General features: G+C 31.2%; 2 protein-coding genes across 4 annotated transcripts; both read right to left on the bottom strand.

Annotated features, from left to right (window-relative positions):
* Positions 1–13,452: 13,452 nt before the first annotated feature.
* On the bottom strand, positions 13,453–18,245 carry LOC123905914 (pentatricopeptide repeat-containing protein At3g22470, mitochondrial-like). 3 transcript variants are annotated; one of them, XM_045955703.1, is made up of 5 exons: positions 16,810–18,245; positions 16,444–16,655; positions 15,814–16,090; positions 15,011–15,136; positions 13,870–14,802 (listed from the first exon to the last, which is right to left on the bottom strand). In XM_045955703.1, the coding sequence occupies exon 5, from the start codon at positions 14,797–14,799 to the stop codon at positions 13,870–13,872; it is 930 nt and encodes a 309-aa protein (XP_045811659.1). In that variant the 5' UTR covers positions 14,800–14,802; positions 15,011–15,136; positions 15,814–16,090; positions 16,444–16,655; positions 16,810–18,245. The 3 variants fall into 3 exon arrangements, with proteins under 3 accessions (XP_045811661.1, XP_045811660.1, XP_045811659.1); XM_045955705.1 differs by having other exon boundaries at positions 13,453–14,309; positions 14,460–14,802; positions 15,814–17,491; XM_045955704.1 differs by having other exon boundaries at positions 13,456–14,802; positions 15,011–16,655; positions 16,810–16,821; positions 17,071–17,491.
* Positions 18,246–18,250: 5 nt separating this feature from the next.
* Positions 18,251–20,090, bottom strand: LOC123905913 (pentatricopeptide repeat-containing protein At1g12300, mitochondrial-like). Its single transcript, XM_045955702.1, has one exon. It carries the CDS (start codon positions 20,017–20,019, stop codon positions 18,382–18,384), a length of 1,638 nt encoding a protein of 545 aa, XP_045811658.1. The 5' UTR covers positions 20,020–20,090; the 3' UTR covers positions 18,251–18,381.
* Positions 20,091–22,232: the final 2,142 nt, after the last annotated feature.

Genomic DNA, 22,232 nt, shown 5'->3' on the forward strand with positions numbered 1-22,232 from the left:
AAAAAATGCAATTACTTAAAATCGATATTTATGGCTTTTTGGACAATTACATTAAACTAATTTATAACATATAGTTTATAAGCTCATATGACCAAAAATGATCGTTTGATAACCATAATTTTTGCATGAGTTCATAACTTATTCTTATTAGCTTTTACAAGTAGTACGTGTTAGTAATTATTACTAACACACTTTTTGTAAAAGATTACATGTAATGTGCATCGTATCCATTCGTTAGGAGTTCCATTTTTTGACATTAAGAGTGTTTTAACCACCACTTTAAAATCAACATGAAATTCAATTTTGTTAAGGTCACGTGTCTGGGCCAAATACAAACCAACTATCACATCCCACAATTCCGCAACATAACCACTACAAATTTCAAAGTAGTATTTAAAGAACCCACAAATTCACTGTATATTGTTATGGCAAGTGTGAGTTAAGTTTCACATTAATTAGAAAAGTGTAGATTGAATATTTTATAAGTAAGAGGACCAATAAACTTAACGCCTTAAAATTTTAGGTTAAAATATAATGTCCTACTCACTTGTACGTTTGTGCTTAAATTCAATATAAGTCGTGAAGCCCCGATACTCAAAAAATGACAAAGTATCATGTCTGATATGTACTCGATACCGATACTTCTCTGATACGTGTATCGATCGAAAAAGTATTGGGCAATTAATGCTCTTTGATGATAGAATCGTAGGAGAGGAGACTGATACGTACGATTCATATTTTCTCTTAAGTATTGAATGTTAGAGTATGATGTTACCAACTATGTCTTTATTAGTTTTTTTCATTGTCATGACTTGAACTCTGGACTTCCAACTCCTTAACCCTGCTCAACTAGCTTAACCAGTTAAGCTACTCATCTCCTCTTGAGTAGTACTTATTAAAGATATTAATAATTAAAATTATGCATTAAAAATATTGCATTAATCAAACTAGCTCTTATATTTTAACAGCAGAGAATATCTCCCTTGGAAGCTCCATCCATGTTGAGACGAAACCAAATTGAATTTCGACAAAGTAAAAAACCAAGATTCTATGCATCAAAGAATAAGTGGACACGTGGCATACATCGAAGCCATCTGTAGGATACTAAATTCTAAGCAAACAGCATCCTTTTCAACTACTGTCACTGTTTCAAAACCAAGATTAACTATTTTTTTCTTTTACTACAATCCACACCACACCGACAGTTTGACACGCACGTAAGAGACTGCTAAGAGGATGTGATCCTCTGCATACGTATTATGATGGAGATGGTTGTACCTACTTTGTTGTTACATTTTGTTTTTTTTCGTTGTTATGTGTGACTCTAATAATTAATTGTGATTAGATAGTACCAGTACATGCTTTTAATTTATCAATCTTCCATAGGAGTTAGTTTAAAATATAAAATTATATTTTAGGGATTTTGTAGTTGTCAATCTTCTTATGTTTGATTAGAGACAAGGAACCGACCAATCTGAATTATATAGTAGACTTTACATTCACCGTATTAAAAGAAGGGTCATGCTAACTAGTGCCCCCGGGGCACTAGTTAAGGATAAAAAAAAAGTAATTTTTGCATTGAAAATGACACTTTTTATACTTTACAAACATTGACTACACAAGTTTCAATGTAATTTTACTATAATTAGTATCCTTAACTAGTGCCCCGGGGGCACTAGTTAGCATTTTCCTTAAAAGAAAACACATAAATTTGGTCACTTTGACACACTCAATTTTCTCACAATTCAATTTAATTTTTCGTATTTAAATTAGTTTTTAATATTTTTATGTTTGAAAAAATTAGCCAATTTATTTCATTCATTAGTTATTGTTGTGAATTCGTCTTAAAATCACACCAATGAATAACTTGATGTGTGGAGCAATAGAACGGCAACCAATAATTAAGCGGAATAAATAATAATAATAATAACCGATAAACAAGATAAAGGAGAAGAAAGAACACGATATTTGTTTACCCAGTTCGGTCCAATAATGACCTAGTCTGGGGGAGAGAGCAGCCCCTCCGTTCCACTATATCAAACGAGTAACTTTACAAGGAAATTCCCAATTGGGTTACAGGAATTAATCTTAATTCTACCCAAATCCCGAATCTCTTCCCGTGGCCAAGAGACTCAATTTGATAAGTGTTTCCCAAGGTGTACCACAAAGATAGTTCGCCCACCCTAGAGTTGTACCAAGAGAAAAAACCCTTTTTCCTCTCTAAGACCCTAGCCCTTATGTGGTGGCAAACCCTAATCCTTGCCTCTACATCTCTACTCTCTTGAGTTGCTCTCTTTCTCTCTCTCTCTCTCTCAATTTTTCTATGAATAAAGCACTCCCTATTTATAGAAAAATAATATGCCAAAAAATTAGTAACAAATCTGTTTTAAAATAAAACAAATCCAAGTCAAAGTATCTTCCAAGAAAATATATTTTTTTCCCAAAAAATCTTCAAAACATCAAAGATGCAAAAAGATTCAACAAAGATTTTTCTGACTTCTTGTAACTGAGATTTCAAGGCATATCCAACAATTATAAATAGATGAATTTATTTCTTACATGAAAAATATTAGAGAACTAATTTAAATATTATTTTTGTCGGTGACCGAACTGTGCGAAAATTTTCTATCGACAAAGCTAAATTCACCGGACAAACAACAATATTAAGTTTAATGACAATTTTGAGAGTCCTCCCCTTCCTTCCATCTACCTCGAACCAATCGGACCCTAAGAGAGTTCATTAATTACTTGAGCTCATAAAAGAGAAAACTAAAGAAGACTATGGCATATGGAGGGACATTCAGAGAGGGAAGTGTGATCAAAAGATGATGTTACAGAAAATGATAACAAGTTAGGTAGAATGTTTGTATAACTATTGTGCTATGGTATATTGGTATTTTTTGGTTAAGTATTCAAGCCATATGATATGCATGTGTAGGCAGGCATGAGTGGAGTGTGGTCAAAGGGAAAACCAACAAAGTCTTATAATTGAAGGCAATATACAAAGATAACTCTGCACGATGTAGGGGTCAGTATATACCCTTTGGAATGTGTTCATGTAATATTGGTAGCTTGTTTTTATATTATACATGTTACTCATTTTTTAAAAAGCCAAATATATTTAGATATTTGAAGAAAATAAAGTTACTCTAGAGTGCCAAGAATATATATATATATATATATATATATATATATATATATATATATAACACTTTTAGGTTATTATTTTTTAGGTTAAATTACACTTTTAGCCCCTTAAGTTTCACAAAGTTGCACTTTTAACCCTTAAATTCTATGATAATAAAAATAAATCAATGAATTAATTAATTAAAACGATAGTTTAATACTCTCTCCGTCCCAAAACTTTAGTCATTTTGGAGTTTTGCACGGAGATTAAGAAATGATAAGTAAAGTCATTTTTATCCTTACTTTATTAAGAAAGAGAAAATATATTTAATTAATGTTTTAACTTTAGTAAGAGTACAAATGGTAAAGTATCATTAAATGTGCATTGGTAACTTAAAATGACTAAAGTTTTGGGACAAAACTAAAAATGTAAAAAAACTAAAGATTTGGGACGGAGGGAGTAAAATTATTATTCTCTTTATTTTATTTATTATTTTTTCTTAATTTGTGTAAAATTATCAATTGCGATAATTGTTATGGAATTGAGGAATTAAAATATATTTCTAATTTTGTTGTTATAGATACTATTAGAGTACCACGGCAGATGTCCTATTAGTATAAGTTAATTGATAGCTACTAAAAATATTATTGAAAGAATCAGAGTTCGAATTTTGATTCTCCAATTCTTTACACTTATAATGATTGAGTTTAACCACTAGACTACTTGACAAAAAAAATAATAACATTGCCGATTTTTTATAATTTTTCTTTTATGATTTTGAAGATAAGATCTATAAAGCGAAAATATTAATTTAGAATAAGTGGATCGATGCGACTGAAGTCTAAGATAAGGGAGATTTCATCGCACTTAGAAATATATTTATATTTTCCAAATTCAAAGGATATTGACAGAACTCAAATCCAGACCAAATCAAATTCAAGACTTATATTTTACCACTAAACTTTTTTTTTTTTTACAATGGAGTCAATGATATCGAATATAGAACCACTCACGGAACACTCACTATAATATAAAGGTTGGAGGGAGCAGGAATATTCCTTATCCGCACGGAGCTATTCCTCGCTAAGAATAAGAAAGGACGCTATCTCTACGAAACCCCTCGTCACTAAACCAAATCTAATGGCTTACACCACTAAACTCATCTTTGTCTATACTTTTTAAATATGTATAGTTTAATAGCAATAATTTTATTGGCTGAAAATTTCACCCTTAAGATAAATAAATAGAGTGTTCAGTGTTTGAGTTCAGTACCTACATATATAATATGGTATTTCTATCAACTAAGCTAAATTCACCGGACAAACAACAATATTAAGTTCAATGTCAATATTGCTAATTTTATTGTTGATACTACTTTGAATTCACCTCCTAATGCAATGCTTGGTATGAATGTACTTTTCACTTTCATTGTATCTATCTTAACTATACATTAATGTCCAAAGTAACATCACGGACATGTCTAGATTTTCATTAGTTTTGTCCATTCGGCCACTTAATTATGTGATTAATAGTGTATTGGTTGTCTATATTGTTATACATGTCACATGCAACGATTTATTTTCTATATTAATATTCCCTTCTTCAAAATAAAAAAATAATAAGGAGTTTTTATTTTTAGAATTGATATTATCAAATAATAAGATATTAAGCTTTGGACATTACACTATGCACACAACTAAAAAGAAAAGAATACTTTTTTCTCTTTTTCTCGCTATTTATGCCAAAGTTGATTAAATTAATATTATAAGCATTTTTTAAAGAGTTAATTTAAAGCATTCTAAAGCTAAGCATATGGTAGAGTGTCTTTGTACTTGCAAGTAGTACTAACACATTTGAAAAGAAGAATCTAACAACTTTTATATAACGAAAATAAAGACATAAAGAAAGCTAAAGAAAATTACCCCAAATTAACAACATATAGTTTTGATGTATTTTCTTTGTTTAAGGAAAAAATGTATTTAGACACGTTTCATCTCGTAGGTAAACAAACTGTCGGTTGGAAAAATGGGAAAAAAAGAAAAAGAAATTCCTCACTTTCCCAAAGAAAATGAGATGTTTCCTTTAAGTGGACAAATTCCTTCCTTTGTGATACATAAATTGATGAATGTATTTGTAACAAAAATATAAAAAATAAAATAAAAATTGATGCATTTAATAGCAAATAAAATTGAGTGAGCATAACAATTTTGATTTTTTATTTTTTTGGTTGATAGACGAAATGACAAAATCATTGAAAACTTACACACACAAAATGGAGTGACCGGGAAATGAACAAGGAATTGTGGACATTTTGATTTTTAATGTGTGAAACATTGTAAGTATAATTTTTTAATTTATCTTGACCAAAAAAAAATTAATTTTTTAATGTAATAAAATTAATAAAAGACACATTGAAGTGTCAAACTAACTAGCAAACTAAAACAAATTCAAAAATAAATTAAAAACTGAAAAACATATTTAAATATTTTTTTATTTTGATACATTAGCTGACTTTGTTATGACTGTTTAATTACTGTTTAATTACTTAAATATAATTTGCAGACAATTCAAAACACAATCTCTAAGTGTGGGTAGGTACGGAATCATATTTTCCATAGTTACAGCACCTCTGAGCATCCGATCTCTAATCGGCAATTGAAATCAATTTTTTTTATAAAACTGTATTTTAAATATGAACCGTCTGATCTAAAATTAACGGTTATTATTGATTACAACGTGAAACTCATAAGTCATTTATTAGTAACTCATGATTGTTGTTGATTTTGAAGTATATCAACAACGACCATGAGTTACTAAGTCGTTTTTTCTATCTATATTAAACATGAAATATTTAATTTTTCATTTAAAATATGTAGTTATAGATTAAAATAAAAATCAATATATAATTGCTATATATGTATAAACTATAAACCAATGTCCCAGCTGCTATGAAAATGATATAACACCTTATGAATTAATACAATTGGAAGACACATATGCTTTCAAATAAAGGTAAGGGTCAAAATAAGCATGCTAAATAGTAATACCATTATGAGTACGCAATTGGCAACGGTGTCGTTTTGTATATTCAAGTCAATTACATCATTCGGATGTGATACTCACTTCCATTTTGCAAAATTGGCTAGAAATTGACACATTGGACAAGCTCTTTCAGCTACCAAAACTATAAACAAATAATAAGTTAGGGCACATTTTTTTTATTTTTAAATTTCACACTTGCTTCTTAATTTATCTCGAATATGTGAATATGTTTACGATTTAGTTTTTGAAATGTTTGCTAGCTAGTCATGCATATTTTAGAGCTTAGGTAAAAGGGAACATAGCCACTTCTATTTTTTTCACTTTGCTATTTGTTAATTATTGGAGTTTATCTTTGCATACATTTTGTTATGATTTTATCTTCTTACTACGTACCACTAGTCATGTTTAAGACTAAGACGCAAGTAATTAACAAGTCTAAGAAGTGCTTGAACAAGTCCAAGACATTCACATTTTTTCTATCTTCTTATTTTTGTTAAACAATACACTTGGATTCACTTTTGATTTTTCAAAATTTTTTACACTCTATATTTGGTCAATCTAAACGTGTAAAATATGCACTTTAAATTTTTCAGGAATTTTTATACCTCCAATAAACAAATCCAAGAGCGTATTATATGTTCACTTCAATTTTTTTCAAAATTTTTGAATTGGGCATTCAAAAATAATTATCTCGATGGCGAAGGTTTAGCTGGTAGAATTTGTTTGTAGTTGATGATAATTAGTGTGATTTTGGGTCTTCGAGGGGAAAGGTACCTGATAGAAATTTTGCAAGTGTACAAAATAATCGCAAGTAGTAAAAATTATCGATCCTCAGGGATTGAGATTAATATAAAGCAAAACAATTAAACTATTACTTAAGAGGAAATTAAAATACATTTGGGGGGTTTGCATTGCAAGTTGTTTGACAATTTGAAAGTAAAAAGATTGAATTCAACAATTAAAGAAAGAGATTGGGTTTGTTTTGAATCCCTCGTATTTCACTATGGATGTTAGCGTCTAATACCCTTATGATGATCAATTCAATTATCACGACGGTTCAACTAAGCCACTATACCCATTCTCATGATGTATAACTCACTATTTTACACTATAATCCCCTAATCTCTTAGGCCAATTAAATAGTTAAAATAGGCAAACATTGAACGTTAAACCATAAGTCACAACCCCTAATTTCCTATCTCTAGATCAATTACAAGGTTGAACGATCAATTTAGGTCCAATTCATACAATTAATCTCTTAATCAATATGAATCTCAAATCATACATGAACATTCATCAATGCACATAAGCATTAAACAAAAATATTGATTGAATAGAAAATTGAATTAATCGAAAGAGTATCAATACAAAACTAACATGTGAAACCCATAGATTCATACAAGTTCATCTTACAAAACCCAATCAAAAACAATTTAGCTACTCATAATATTAATTAGAGATAATAGAGAATAAAGAATTACACATAAAATTATGATTGAATGTGTAGAAAGCCAGCACCAAAGAACTGCTATTCAACGGTGAAGCCTCTGCGTGACTGCTTTCTTTCTTCTCTCGGCGTGCCACCTCCTTTTGTGCGTGACTTTTCTCTTTTATAATGTTTTCAGTGGTAAAACCTTCCTTCACCTTTATTGGGCCACCAAATAAGGCCTGCTCCTTTGTTGTGATGTTCCCCTCCTCTATATTCTCCTCACATCTAGTAATTTTATTTCTTTCAAATGCTTAAGAAGATTTGTATGCTCACGTGTCACCAAGGCATGGGCCACCAAAAGGGCTATGTAATTTTCTTCTTCTCATGGTCCATAGTTGCACCCTTCCACTATTAAGGCAATATGTCAATAATTTTCAAGCAACTTTAGCTGTAGTCTTCCGCTAACCGATTGACCTATTTAACTGAACCAATCACATAAGACAAAAACTAGATGAAATGGCTGATTAGTAAAGAAATTAGAAGCATAAAAACTCAATTGACTTATGAACTTAAAAACCACAATTTATTCAAACTTACTCTAAATTAAATATTAAAGTAATAAAAATAAACTAAAACTTAACTAAAAATATTCTAAAAGTTATCTTTGACGAGAGGTCATCATGAACCAAGAAAATAAAAACTACACAAAATATTATTTTAATAGAGAAAAATATTTATTTGACTCAATAAATTAAAACTTGCAATTTAATTAAAATGACTTTAAAGTAAACACTAAACTAATAAAATTTTATTAAAACTTAATTAAAAAGACTCTAAAATAGCGACTGATGAGGATCTCATCAGTACCCGCAAAAATGTTAGCACTCCAACGCTCAAGTCAATGTTTGAATGAGGCAAGAATGTGTGCTAAATTGGAGGAGCAGATGTCATACCTTGAAATTGGTAAATGATTACTTTTTCTTAAGAATATTAGAGTTTTATGTAGCGGGGTCCCCCATTTGTAGAGGATCAACAACACATATCACTTAGAATGTCATTCATCCGATGTGTATTGTCGGATAGCAGGAACAGTGGTCCTTTGATTCGTGCTCGTGAATCATTCCGTGGGTGTTTATTGCCACGTGTAATTCTTATATGTCTGTCTTGGATCTTCAAGTATATTGGGCTTTAGCCGGCCCCGTTTCTATGCATCTCTAGACAAATCCGAAAAGAGTTCAAAATTTGTAAAAGTAATAGATTTTGAGGATTTTTATGAACCATATGGGGGTAAAAAATAGCTCTAAAAATTAAACCTTAAAAAACAAAAAGAAAAAATATACGAGGCTTGAATATGAACCCAATGAAGTAGGGTAACACAGTCTACTATGTGGGAAAATGGCCACATTGAAGGTTGGCCCAAAATAAGCAGAAACAAAAGGTAGCATTTGTTACTATATACGTGGGGACGTTCATGATCAATATGTGGGAATAATACTCACACTCTAGTACATTCATATTTAGACTCATACATAACATGTTCATCAACTTTTAAGTTGGCATGCTGTAGCTCTATTTTGGCGCAAAGCAAGGACCCTAACATCATCATCATCATACAAGTTGTAATATTGTCCTCATCATATATAAACAAACTCCCTACAAGGGTTTGATCTAGCAGTTCAATTTGGGAGATTTTGATTTTGAGTTTTAATAATATTTATTCTATCAAAAAAATATGAGCAAACTATCGAATTTATCACTTGAAGGAGGCTCTCGAATAGATCACCGAGATTCTGAATATTTCAAAAAAGTTTCTAACTTTAGTTAACTGCCAATTTGATGTTTATATTTAGTCACTTACTTACTATCAATTTAATCCATGTAATATACTTCAAGAAGGACTAATATTATGAGTGAAATTTGACGGTAGTTGAACTTTTTGAAATACGTATAATATATTAGAGGACTATTTGAGAGCGCCCTATAAAGTGAGAGACAAATTTGAAAGAAACAACCACAAAAAATAATTATGATCAATAACTGCTTTTGCAATAGCAGTCGAGTCTCTTTTGGTTTTCACCACCAATATCCGGTTCACTGGACCGTCTAATCTGATTCGGGGGTCAATTCTAACATCAAGTGATTTCAGTCATCTTCCAATCGTAGTTGAGGGAGATCGAATTGTGGTTCACCCTACCAAATCTAGCGTCAATCACCACTGAATCAACTAACAATTGGTGTAGTTGGGTCTTTTGCATCCACATTTGTAAGTCTTAAATGAATAACATTTACTTTGAAGTTTTACATGTCAGAATTTGTCACCACGGCAAAACTGCTAAAAGTCTTTTGAACTAAAGCCTGTTTGACATGCTACAAGTTATATAAACAACCACATTAGAAATATCATTAACAATTTGGTTGTTATTTAATAAATCAATGGCCTCAACATCCAAAGGAAGAGAATCTACTACTACTACTACTACTATATCATGATGCTCCTCACAAAAAAATAAGTGTCAATTGAATCTGAATAAAATGCTTCACCACAATTCTTATCAATTTTTTCTTGAAATCTGATGGAGATAATTCTTAAATAATATTTCTTCCTAACTCAACATTGGGAATGTTATCGAGGCAACAATGTTTTTAGGGGCATAGCCAATTACATTTTTCTCACCCTATTTTGAAGCTTTGGCATGAGTCACAACTAGAAATTTGTTTATTTTGCTACCAGTTCAAGTATTTTTTGTTTCCACCTCTTTAATTTTAGGTTTATCCTACTTATTATATGCAACATTTTGTCCATAATTCAACTTGTTACAAAGAGATATATGATGATCCACTGTGTGACAATTATTGAAAAAATCAAGAAGTTTTTCATACACAACAACAATATAAAATGCAAACTCTTCCTCTCCAATAGAACTTAGTCATGAATTTTTTTTTTTAACAACAAATATATTATTAACCAGGTCTCCGCACAAGACGAACAGAGATCGGTAAAAAGTAAATACATAGTTGATTTTGATAAATCAACATCTACAAGTAATCTTGCAAAATGTACAAACACTATTTCTAGTAAATTCATCTAATGAAATGGGCATTTCAATAGCAAAAGAAACTAAACATATACTAGTATATTTTAACTAAAACATTTGATAAAAAAATAAAAACAATTTTGATATTTTCTACTTTTAAACCAAAAGTACACTTAAAAAATTGCATTGCAATACAATAAAAGGTCACAAAAGAATCTCTAAAGACCCAGCAAAGCATGAAAGACCAGAAATTAAATTAAGTTTTCATTCTTAAAGCATATATAACTAATTGCCAATGAACAAGTAAGTTGCACCAAGTTTTAATTTGTCTTCATTTATTTCTGCAAACATGCTGCCCAATCTCAACCTTTGAATCTAAAATAAAACATTTCAAATATCAATAGTATATGTTTGCCTGTTTAAATAAAAATTATATAAATCAAGACATCAAGCTCAAGTGGTTAAAGAGCTTCCCATAGGACAAATCGTTCGAGAGAACCCAAGTTCGATTTCTGGTGAGAACAATTGTTGGTCAGACTTTACTTACCTCGGAACCGAACTCTTAAATACCGGGATTCCCTTCCCCCGGGAACCAGAGGTTAATACCAAACAAAAAAAAAGTATATATATGTTCAAGTTAACTCTGACACGATTCACAACTTGACAAGTTGATTGTGAAGTGTCTTCAATTTAAGTCAACAAACTTACAAAAATCACCAAAACCTAATATTACTTTTGTTTTTTCCCCAATACATTTTCATGTAGACTTTTAGTTTTGGTCCATTTATTTTTCATTTCTTCAAGTCTATATATATATATATATATATATATATATATATATATATATATATATATATATATATATATATATATATATATATATTGAAATTTGACTACTCAAAATCTCACATCACATGTATTTCCCTTATTAAGGGCAAGGGCACATGGTTGCTTCATTGGTTTATTATCTTACACATTTGTTCACACACATGGACCACCTTGGCATATGCAATTTAAGGCAATTCTGCCAAACATTTGTGTCTGAATTAATCACTGTCACTAATTCTCCATCATTCAACATCATTCAAATCCTACCAAATAGGAAAAGTCTTTCTCTTTATGGACAAAAAATGGGGCAGCTTATGCTATATAGTTACATAAAAATAGTTAGTCTTATGTTATTGGTTCTATATATTATAAGCCCTATTCTATCATATATGTTACAAGTTTACATAAAAATAGCTAGGCTAATATTAAACACCAATATTGCAGACAAAGATGCTAACAGAATAAGAGAATCTAACAACTAAAAAGAGAATAGGAACAAGAGGAGACCTTAAGCATAGTCAGCAACACTTTTTTGGGCCTCTTTTAATATGTCTGGACTGTCTTTCTTCGGTCTCTTTTGAAGCTGGCCTAATCTCTTCGACTACATCTGTCCATAACAACATAGTCCTTAAGGTTAGGAGTAGGACTGTTGAAAAAAACATAACAGTTGAACCACTGCAAAACTGAACCAAACTGCACCAAAAAGAACCGAATTGTTTTTGAGTTTACGAAACAGAACTAGTGTTACTAACGGAATTGGACCACACCATAACCAAACGCGAACTGCACAAACTGGTGTTTCAAAATAGTCCAGTTTCATTGAAAAAAATTAAAAAATTCTGTTCACTTTCTACTCTCAATCTCACTTGTACAGAAAAAAATCCTAAACATTTCTGAAGAACCCAAAATTCCAATCAGAATCTTTATAAATAGTTCACCAAATTGAAAATTCAAACCCAATACTGTTTCCAACCACTCACTCCTCATTCCCAAATTAAAATATGATGTCTTTTAATTACTATCTACTTATCTAGCACTAACTTAACTTTCAAGGTTCCTCAAGACATTTTAAAACTACTTTTTATTTAAAAAAAATCTAAGCATTATGAATAATTGAATATGATGGAGTATGAAAAGAAGTTAGTGACAATAATATAAACATGATGATAAACAGAAAGAGAAATACGAAGTGAAAGCAATACCTGCAACTAGTACTGCAAGTGAGAAGTAGAATGGCAGGAAGTGAAAGAGAATTAATTAGTAGACAATGCTAGTTTCCAGAAGGTAGGATAGGAATGACTCGGGTTAAAAAGTTTACGAATAGTTTGGTTCAGTTCGGCATAACATAAAGCAATGTAATTCATTGATTTTAGAAATAGTTCGGTTCAAAACAGTTCGGTTCAAAATGAAACAAAAACACAACAGTTCATTCGGTTTAGAAGAACTGATTTTTCAGTTCATGAATTTTTACCCCAAACGGAGCCATGAATTTTTACCCCGAAAGGAACCATGACTCGAAAAGGTTGCATTGAAACTCGAAAAGGCCTCATTATTGTCGGTGACTTCCATCTCAAACAAACGATGTAAAGTCCAGTGATATGTCCAAATATGCTTTGAAGTGTAAGCTATGATACATGAAACAATGTAATCGCCACTAAGAATCTGTGACTCGAGTACCATATTCACTAATATAGAAACTGGATCATGGTAACTAGAAATCATGGCAGCAGCATAAGCTTCTTGGGATACATACAAGTTCTTCTCATCTCTAAAAACTGGACCAAATTTCCATGAACTAAGCTAATTTAATAATTCTATAATTCCTTTGTTTGAACAAAAATCAGTGTGCCTTAATCATCTTCATACAATCTAAATTTAAATGGGGAAAACTATTAAATGAAACAACTAAAGAAAACCATGTAGAGATGTGTATGATTGTAATTATTTTACACCAAATTAATTTTGGTGAAAACACGTATCCTGAAGTCTAATCTTGTCATAATTGTTTTAATCCACTAATATTCAATAGAACATACCTTTTTGCATTTCTGAGTAACAAATAACTAGGAAGCAATTGATGTGCGCAACAGGAGGCATTTGATATATATCTCAATCTTACACATGACACACATCGTCAAATTGCATTAGAATTTGAATATGAAAAATTAGAGCAACAAAAAGTATTAGCATTTACCAAGACATTTGGTATAATTTTAATAACAAAATGAACATAACACGTGACTTTTCATTTAAACTAAACTGGTAATGAGCTCATTGTGTAGTCAATCATCCTTTGTATATGTAACTATCAAGTAAATATTTAAACAAATAATAAACATTAGACCATTGTCATCAAAATTCAAAGTAGCCTAATAAGTTACAAGAAATAATCTTAACTAGTACTTCTCTTACAATTGACCTCTAGAAAACATTTCACGGAGAGCAGGGATAATTACTTTATAAGTTACAGCATCAGGAATGCAACCATTGTCTTTCATTTCTGACAGCAGAGCCATAGCTTCATCAAACAAGAATTCTAAACAAAGACCATGAATCATAATATTATATGTCCAGACTGTTACCTTATAGCCTTTAATCAAAAGATCTTGAAAAATCACTCGGGCATCCATAAGTCTTTTTTCTTTGCATAGTCCGTCAATAAGTATATTGTATGTGTGCACATCTGGTAGAATGCCTTGGTCTTCAATTTTTTTGATCAATGCAATTGCTTTACCAACATGATGGTTTTTACATAAAGCATGTAATAAGGAAGTGTAACTGATTACATCAGCAGGTTGACCTCTATCATGCATCTCATCATGAAGCTCCCAAGCATGATAGATTCTCCCTAATTTGCACAAACCGTCAATAAGAGTATTGTAAGTTAGTGTATTAAGAATAATCTTCTTGCTTTGCATTTCTTTGAAGAGATTCATGGCTTCATCAATCATTTCAATCTTACAGAGCCCATTAATAAGAGAATTGTAAGTTACCGTACTAGGAATAACCTTCTTGCTTTGCATTTCTTTGAAGAAATTTATGGCTTCATCCATCATTCCAATCTTACACAGCCCATTAATCATGACATTATAGCTAAGAACGTCGGGCATCACTCTTCTTTGGGCCATAGTGTTGAATATAACTTTGGCCTTGTTCACTTGATTAACTACACAATACCCATCCATTAAAGCATTATAAGTAACAACATCTGGTTTTACACCTTCTGCTATCATCATAGCCAACACATTGAACGCTTGTTTCACCTTTCCTTCCTTGCAATATGCACTAACCAATATATTAAAAGTATAATCATTTGGTTTGTTGTTTCTCAATATCATTTCCTGAAACAAACCATTTGCTTCTTTCAATCGACCATCAATACAAAATCCATACAATAGAGAATTGAAAGTGACAACATTAGGAGAAATTTTCTTTTCGGTCATTTCAAAATATAAATCATAAGCATTGATTAAAAGTTTATCTTTACACAAACTACCAATAATAGAGTACCAACTTTGAGCTGAAAAACAAGAAAGACAAGTGCTATACCCAAGCTAAGTTGCACCCCTCCCAGCTAATAATAGGCAACAATGCAGCTTCCACCGCAAATTTGATAGCAATACTGGAACTCCCCTATCAATTCCCGCCACTGACTTAAAAACGGGCAATCCAGTCCTGAAAATAGTACACAAAAGTATATCAAACATAGCCTAATTTTAGATATACACACCTCAATCCAGAATCTGACCAAACCGAGACCAAATTCATATGTCCACAATTCCAAGGCAAGCTCTTGTATTCCAAAACCATTGATTGATACCATAGTCTATGAAGTTTGCTTTAAACCTTAATCTTATATTCAGCATCCCCTTTTCGGCCTCTTTTAATGTGTCTGAGCTGTCTTCTTTAGTGCATGTTTGGATTCATAGCGAGTCACATTGATTTTGCAAAAACTATATTTTGGAGTTTCAACAAAATCATGGTGCCACCGTGAATTTGTTAAAGTCACTGTCCATCCAAACATACATTAAGTCTCTTTTGAAGCAGGTCCAATCTCTTCGATTATCTTCCAGCTACATATTATGACTCCATTAGTTCACAACAACCTTGTCCTTAAGGTTGTGATCAGGAAAAGCCTAAAAAAATCTGCTATAGCTACTATATCCATTATGAATAACATAAAACCAGAACGTAACAACTAAAGAAAACATATAAAGCAAAGTATGATTGTAATTATTCTACAATGAAATGAGATTTTGAATAGTGGTGCCACATTATTTTTGTGTAAACGTCCGACTTAAAATTATTATTTGTCGTAATTGTTTAAATAACTAGTAATCAATAGAACATACCTTTTGCATTTCTGAGTAACAAATCACTAGGAAGCAAATTGCTCAACATGAATGGCAGTTGATGTACATCCCAAATTTACACATGCGTCCTCAAATTGCTTTAAGAATTAAAGCAGCAAAAAGGTAATTAATTATTGAAGTAGCCAGAGAGAAGAACTTAGATGGCAAATTTCCACAATACAAATATGAAGAATCACAACGGAACCATATTTTATCGCTGTCTTCAACTATGATACCAGTGGATTTTTCCCCATGACAGCGACACACCAATTTGTACCTAACTCAAGAACAACAATCTGTATAAGTCTAAAACAGGACAATATATCGAACGACAAGATTACTTCCAATACACTTTTTTAAATGGATTATAACGGGCACTCTAGCCCAATTACAAACCGAGATCAAAGACAAAGCAAACAACTTAAACTATAACATGAGGAGTACAAAAATGTCCTAGCCACGAATAGCGGAGATTGCTTCCAATACATGTTACAAGACAAAATTTCAAATGCTCGAACATGAACCAGCTGAAAACATAATATGAAACCAAATAGTCCATATGCTTTACTAGAATCTAACAACTAAAAAGGGAATAGGAATATGAAAATATATGTGACAACAAGAGGAGACCTTAAGCATAGTCAGCAACCCTTTTTGGGACTCTTCTAATGTGTCTGAACTGTCTTTCTTTGGTCTCTTTTGAAGCAGGCTTAATCTCTTTGAGTATTTCCTAGTTACGGATCATGACTACATCCGTCCACAACAACATTGTCCTTAAGGTTAGGACTGTTGAAAGAAAAACATAGAAGTTGAATCGAACTGCAAAACTGAATCAAACTGCACTGCAAATAACCGAATTGTTTTTTTGAGTTTACGAAACAGAACTGGTGTTTCAAAATAGTTCAGTTTCATTAAAAAAAAAATAAGTTTCCAGAAGTGAAAAAGAATTAAGTTTCATTAAAAAATTCAGTGGGAAATAGGAAGTGAAAGAAATACCTGCAACTAGTACTGCAAGTGAGAGGTAGAATGGCAGGAAGTGAAAAAGAATTAATTAGTAACAAATGCTAGTTTCCAGAAGGTAGGATAGGAATGACTCGGGTTAAAAAGTTTACGAATAGTTTGGTTCAATTCAGCATAATATAAAGCAATTTAATTCATAAACTTTAGAAACAGTTTGGTTCAAAACATTAGAACCCACTGAATTGAACTCAAACAGTTCGGTTCAAAATGAAACACAAACAATTCATTCGGTTTTACCAACAATTTTCCAGCAATCATCTCGGCAGCTTGATCATGGAATCCCACTGTTTAAAGTGTGAGCTTTGATACGTGAAAAATAGTAATCGCCACTAAGAATCTGTGACTCGAGTAACATTCATTAATATAGAAACTGCAGCATGGTAATGACTAATGAGAATACTCTTTCAATAATTGATAACCAAGGATCACGGTAAATATAAATCATGGCAGCAACATAAGGTTCTTGGGATACATACAAGTTCTCCACATCTCTAAAATATGGACCAAAATTCCATGAATTAAGTTAATCTAATATAGTACTCCCTCTAGTCCTATATATAAGAAAATGTTGAGTTTTTAGATACATTGTAAAATTGATGTATCTAGACTATAATATTGCCTAGATACGTTGATTTTACAATGAATCTAATAAGCAAACATTTTCTTATATATAGGACCGGAGGGAGTAATATTTATAGGGAAAAATTCCAAAATTCCATGAAAAAATAAATTATTATTATAGGATAAAAAACATAATTCCATCAAAAGTAACAACATTTATTGATATTTTTAGTATGTGTAAAAAACCACAAAAAGATCGAAGCGAGTAATAACTTGTACCTGACTCAATAACAACAATTTGTATCAGTCTGAAACAAGACAATGAATCACATAGCAAGATTACTCCCAATACATATTTTTTAAACAACTAAGAGAGATATTTCATAAAGAATAGACTAAAGGGTACTCTAATCCAAAGGACAAACCAAAAAGAATTAAACTATCTAGTCAACTGATCTTAAAAAACACTTTCTAAACACAACCCCTGTGCATCATTTAAGCCCTCTTTTATCTAGCCATTTACATTCTATCGAACCATTTACAGCCTAAATAAACTATGTGAAACTGTTTAAATACAACCTTTTTTGTTGTTGATAAATAGCCTATTTTATTGAATTCAACTAGGTACACCAAATTCAACAGACTACAAAATTTGTCAAGACACCAAGAAGTATTATACCGAACAACATCTTTCCATCCAATACCAATAGCAGCAACACGCCAGATCAAAAACAAGACACTCCCTACTTTGCACCCAATACCAAAATCTCAGTGAAGAATTATGACAGCAGACCAGTGGCCAATATCTTAACCCTTCTTTAGTTTCTAGACAGCTAGATTGTCCATATTACAAAAATTCATAAAATCTGTTTTGCATCAAGGCATTCCAAAAGCTGATAAGTTACAATAAATATCTAACCAAAATACCAAATAATAAACATTAGATCATTATCATCAAAATTCAAAGTAGCCTAACTAGTACTTCCCTTACAACAGACCTTTAGCAATCATTTCACGGAGAAGTTTCTTTGCTTTATCATTCTCATCATTTTCAAAGAGAGCACGGATAATTGTTTCATAAGTTACAGCATCAAGAATGCAACCATTGTCTTTCATTTTCGACACCACGGCCATAGCTTCATCAAACAATCCCTCTAAACAAAGACCATTGATCATAATATTATATGTCCAGACTGTTACCTTATAGCCTTTAATCAAAAGATCTTGAAAAATCACTTGTGCGTCCTTAAGTCTTCCTTCTTTGCATAGTCCATCAATAAGTATATTGTATGTGTGCATATTTGGTTGAATGCCTTGGTCTTTAATTTTCTTGACTAATGTAATTGCCTGGTCGACATGATGGTTTTTACATAAAGCGTGCAATAAAGAATTGTAAGTGATTATATTGGCAGGTTGACCTCTATCGTGCATCTCTTCAAGAAGCTCCCAAGCATGAGAGATTCTCCCTGATTTGCACAAACCATCAATAAGAGAATTGTAACCTACTGTATCAGGTGTAATCTTCTTGCTTTGCATTTCTTCAAAGAAATTCATGGCTTCGTCCACCATTCTGATCTTGCATAATCCATTAATTATGATATTGTAGCTCCAAACATTAGGAGTCACTTCCTTATCAGCCATAGTGTTGAATATATCTAAGGCTTTGTTCACTTGATTAACTAAGCAATACCCATCCATTAAAGCATTATAAGTAAAAACATTTGGTTTTATACCTTCTTTCATCATCATAGCCAACACATTGATAGCTTGTTCCACATTTCCTTCCTTGCAAAATGCATCAACCAATATACTAAAAGTATATACATCTGGGGTGATGTTTTTTAATACCATTTCATCAAATAAAGAAAATGCTTCTTTCAATTGACCAACAATACAAAATCCGTAGATTAGAGCATTGAAAGTGAAAACATTAGGAGAAATTCCCTTTGCGGTCATTTCAGAATATAACTCGTAAGCCTCGGTTACAAGTTTATCTTTACATAAACTTTCAATGGTTGTGTTATACATTATCACATCAGTGTTGACCAATTTCCCTTCAATTTTTCTCAACATTTGCAGGGCGGCTCTAGTTTCCCCCATTTTACACAAGCCATTAATCAAAGTCCCATAACTAACATGATCCAATTGAAATCCTTTTGCCAGCACATGGTCATGAAAATGCAGTGCTTTTTTAACATCGCCACTAAGACATAAACCTTTCATGAGAGTAGTTAAGGTTATGGTATCTGGTTGATAACCCAACTTGAGAATCTTTGCCAATACAGAAAAGGAAAAAGTAATTTGACCATTTAGGTGACAATAACAATTGATCAATATATTCAAGGTAAATAAGTCAGGGGTAATCCCCTTGAATTCCATTTGACGGTAAAGGGATATGGCAGTGGTGTAATGCTTACTCTTGACAAGAGAACTTAAAATCTTGGTAAATTGATAGATGGATGGAGTATGGGGCATTTGGAGCATACGATGAAATGAGGAAACAGCATTATCAACATGAACATCATTGTGAATGAATCGATTGACAGAATAAGAATATGATCTTAAGAGTGTGTTGGTGGATATGTGATTAGAGACAAACCTGTTCATCAACGTTAAGAATGACATTGGAATCACAGTGAGTTGCTGGCTAGCTATGGATCAGAGACTTCGATATGCTGCAACTCAAAATTAGGGTTTATAGATATCGGAGAAAGTAGATATAATACCTTAGTCAGGAATAGGGGGTGCTCGCGGTTCGGTTTGAATCGATTTTGTGGCAAAAATTTATCCGATCCAAAGTTAAAATTACTCGTGGTTTGGTTCAGTTTTGGATGGCTAATTAAAAAAATTCAATCCAATCCGATCCAATTTTGTGCGATTTAATTTGGATCAGTTTTTGATATCCAAATTACAAGTTAAATTTTATTTAATTAAATATTAATGTTATAAATAGATGGTAAAATAATATATTTAATGTAAAATATAACACATAATATGTGAAAAATTAATATTTTGCAATGATAATTATCAAATATATTTGAAACCTATGAAATAGTAAAAACAAATAGATGAAATTGAACTAATAAGTATTATTGAGAAAATTAAAACCAAGAATTAATATGTTGATGCAATATATCATACTAATAAAAAGTTAAATAACTATTAAAAATTATGTATGCGGTTTGGTTTGGTTTGGATCGGTTTTGAAAAATCAATCCAAAATCTGATCCGATCCAGCGGTTTTCACAAAATGACATCCAAACACATCCAAAAATATTCGGTTTTTTGTGGTTTTCGGTTTTTTTGGATCGGTTTGGGATTATTTTTTGGATTGGTTTGGATTTGAGCACCCCTAATCAGGAACCTTTAACAAAAAATCATGGATGTGAAGTGAACACTTCCTGAGTAATAAATTTGACTTAAAAATTTCTGACTTACAAAGTGTATAAATGTATTCCTCCCTATTGTTCTTAGCTATTGTTTGTCCTGACTTTTTTCCCTCTTATTTAGAGTTTATACAAACAACTTATACAATTTTTATATATTATTATAAGTTTGTCAATGTACTTTATGATAAAATAGCTTATAAAATAACAATTTTCACCAGTATAAACTATTAAAATACCATAAAACTTAATTTATATTGCATAAGCTGGTTGCATAAGCTTAAAAATAAATTGGGTCAAACGAAGCTATAGTATAAGAAAAAATTAACTTTTTAAATTCATGAGATGATCTATGTATTTGAACTAAAAAGTAGACCAAATACATTAAAATTCTATAAATTTAAATTAAACTATCTCTTATCTTATATTAATGATCTTATTTATGTTTAATTTTTAATATTCTAAGATAAGTTGATATTAGGATTAATTTAATAGTAAGTTATATTTAGAAAATGACTAATAAATGCACTAAAAATTCATAGAGTCGACAAACTTTTTTTATAAGAGGATTTTATAATTAAGAATTGATGGGGTACTCTATAGTCTATATAAGTTTTTTATTTGCTGGGAGATTTTTTTTTGGTACATTCGCCCGGAGAAATTTTACTTTATAATTTCATTGAAAAAGTAATGTAATATCATAGTCTAAATATATTTTTTCTTTATAAAAATACATTAGTTTTTTTGTAAAATAGATACATTAATTTTTCAATTAACTTATAAAGTAAAATTTCCATCGTTAGTTGGTTTAGTAGTGATTAGCGCCGAACTTGGTAGGAAGAATCATGGTTCGATCCTCTGCAACTGTGATCGGGAGGGGCTGAAACCACTTGATGCCAGAACTGACCCCGAACCGGATTAAACCGGTGGTGAAAAGACAAAAAAAAAAAATTGGAGGGAGTATTTTTTTAATTAAATTGTGAATTCCGACAACAAAGACAATTAAGTGAATGTTGATGCTGCTAAATTTTAATAGAACAATAATGTCATGGCATAGGCATCTTAGAGGTTGGGCCGGTTCCGACTATTTTGAGGCCCAGCTCGAATGTTAAAACTTAATCCTTTAGTAAAAAATACGTAAAAGTTCAAAACGAATAATCTTATTTAAATTATAAATAACATTAATAACATAAAAAATAAAAAATAGTCATTCCTATATAAAAAGTATATAATAAATAGTCATTCATGTAATTAACATAAAAAATACAATGTTTTTTTGTCAAGTTGTTTAATGGGTAGAAATTCAACCCTTAAGGTGAATAAATTGAAAAATCATATTTCGTACCTCGAACCCTGCATATATAATACGATGTCTTTACCAACCAGGCTTTTTTTAAGAGACCAAAATACTTACATTCTTAGCTTGCAAAATAATATTAATAATATAAAAGA

Source organism: Trifolium pratense, linkage group LG2 (assembly GCF_020283565.1).
Source record: "Trifolium pratense cultivar HEN17-A07 linkage group LG2, ARS_RC_1.1, whole genome shotgun sequence".
In the NCBI taxonomy this organism is placed as follows: Eukaryota; Viridiplantae; Streptophyta; class Magnoliopsida; order Fabales; family Fabaceae; genus Trifolium; species Trifolium pratense.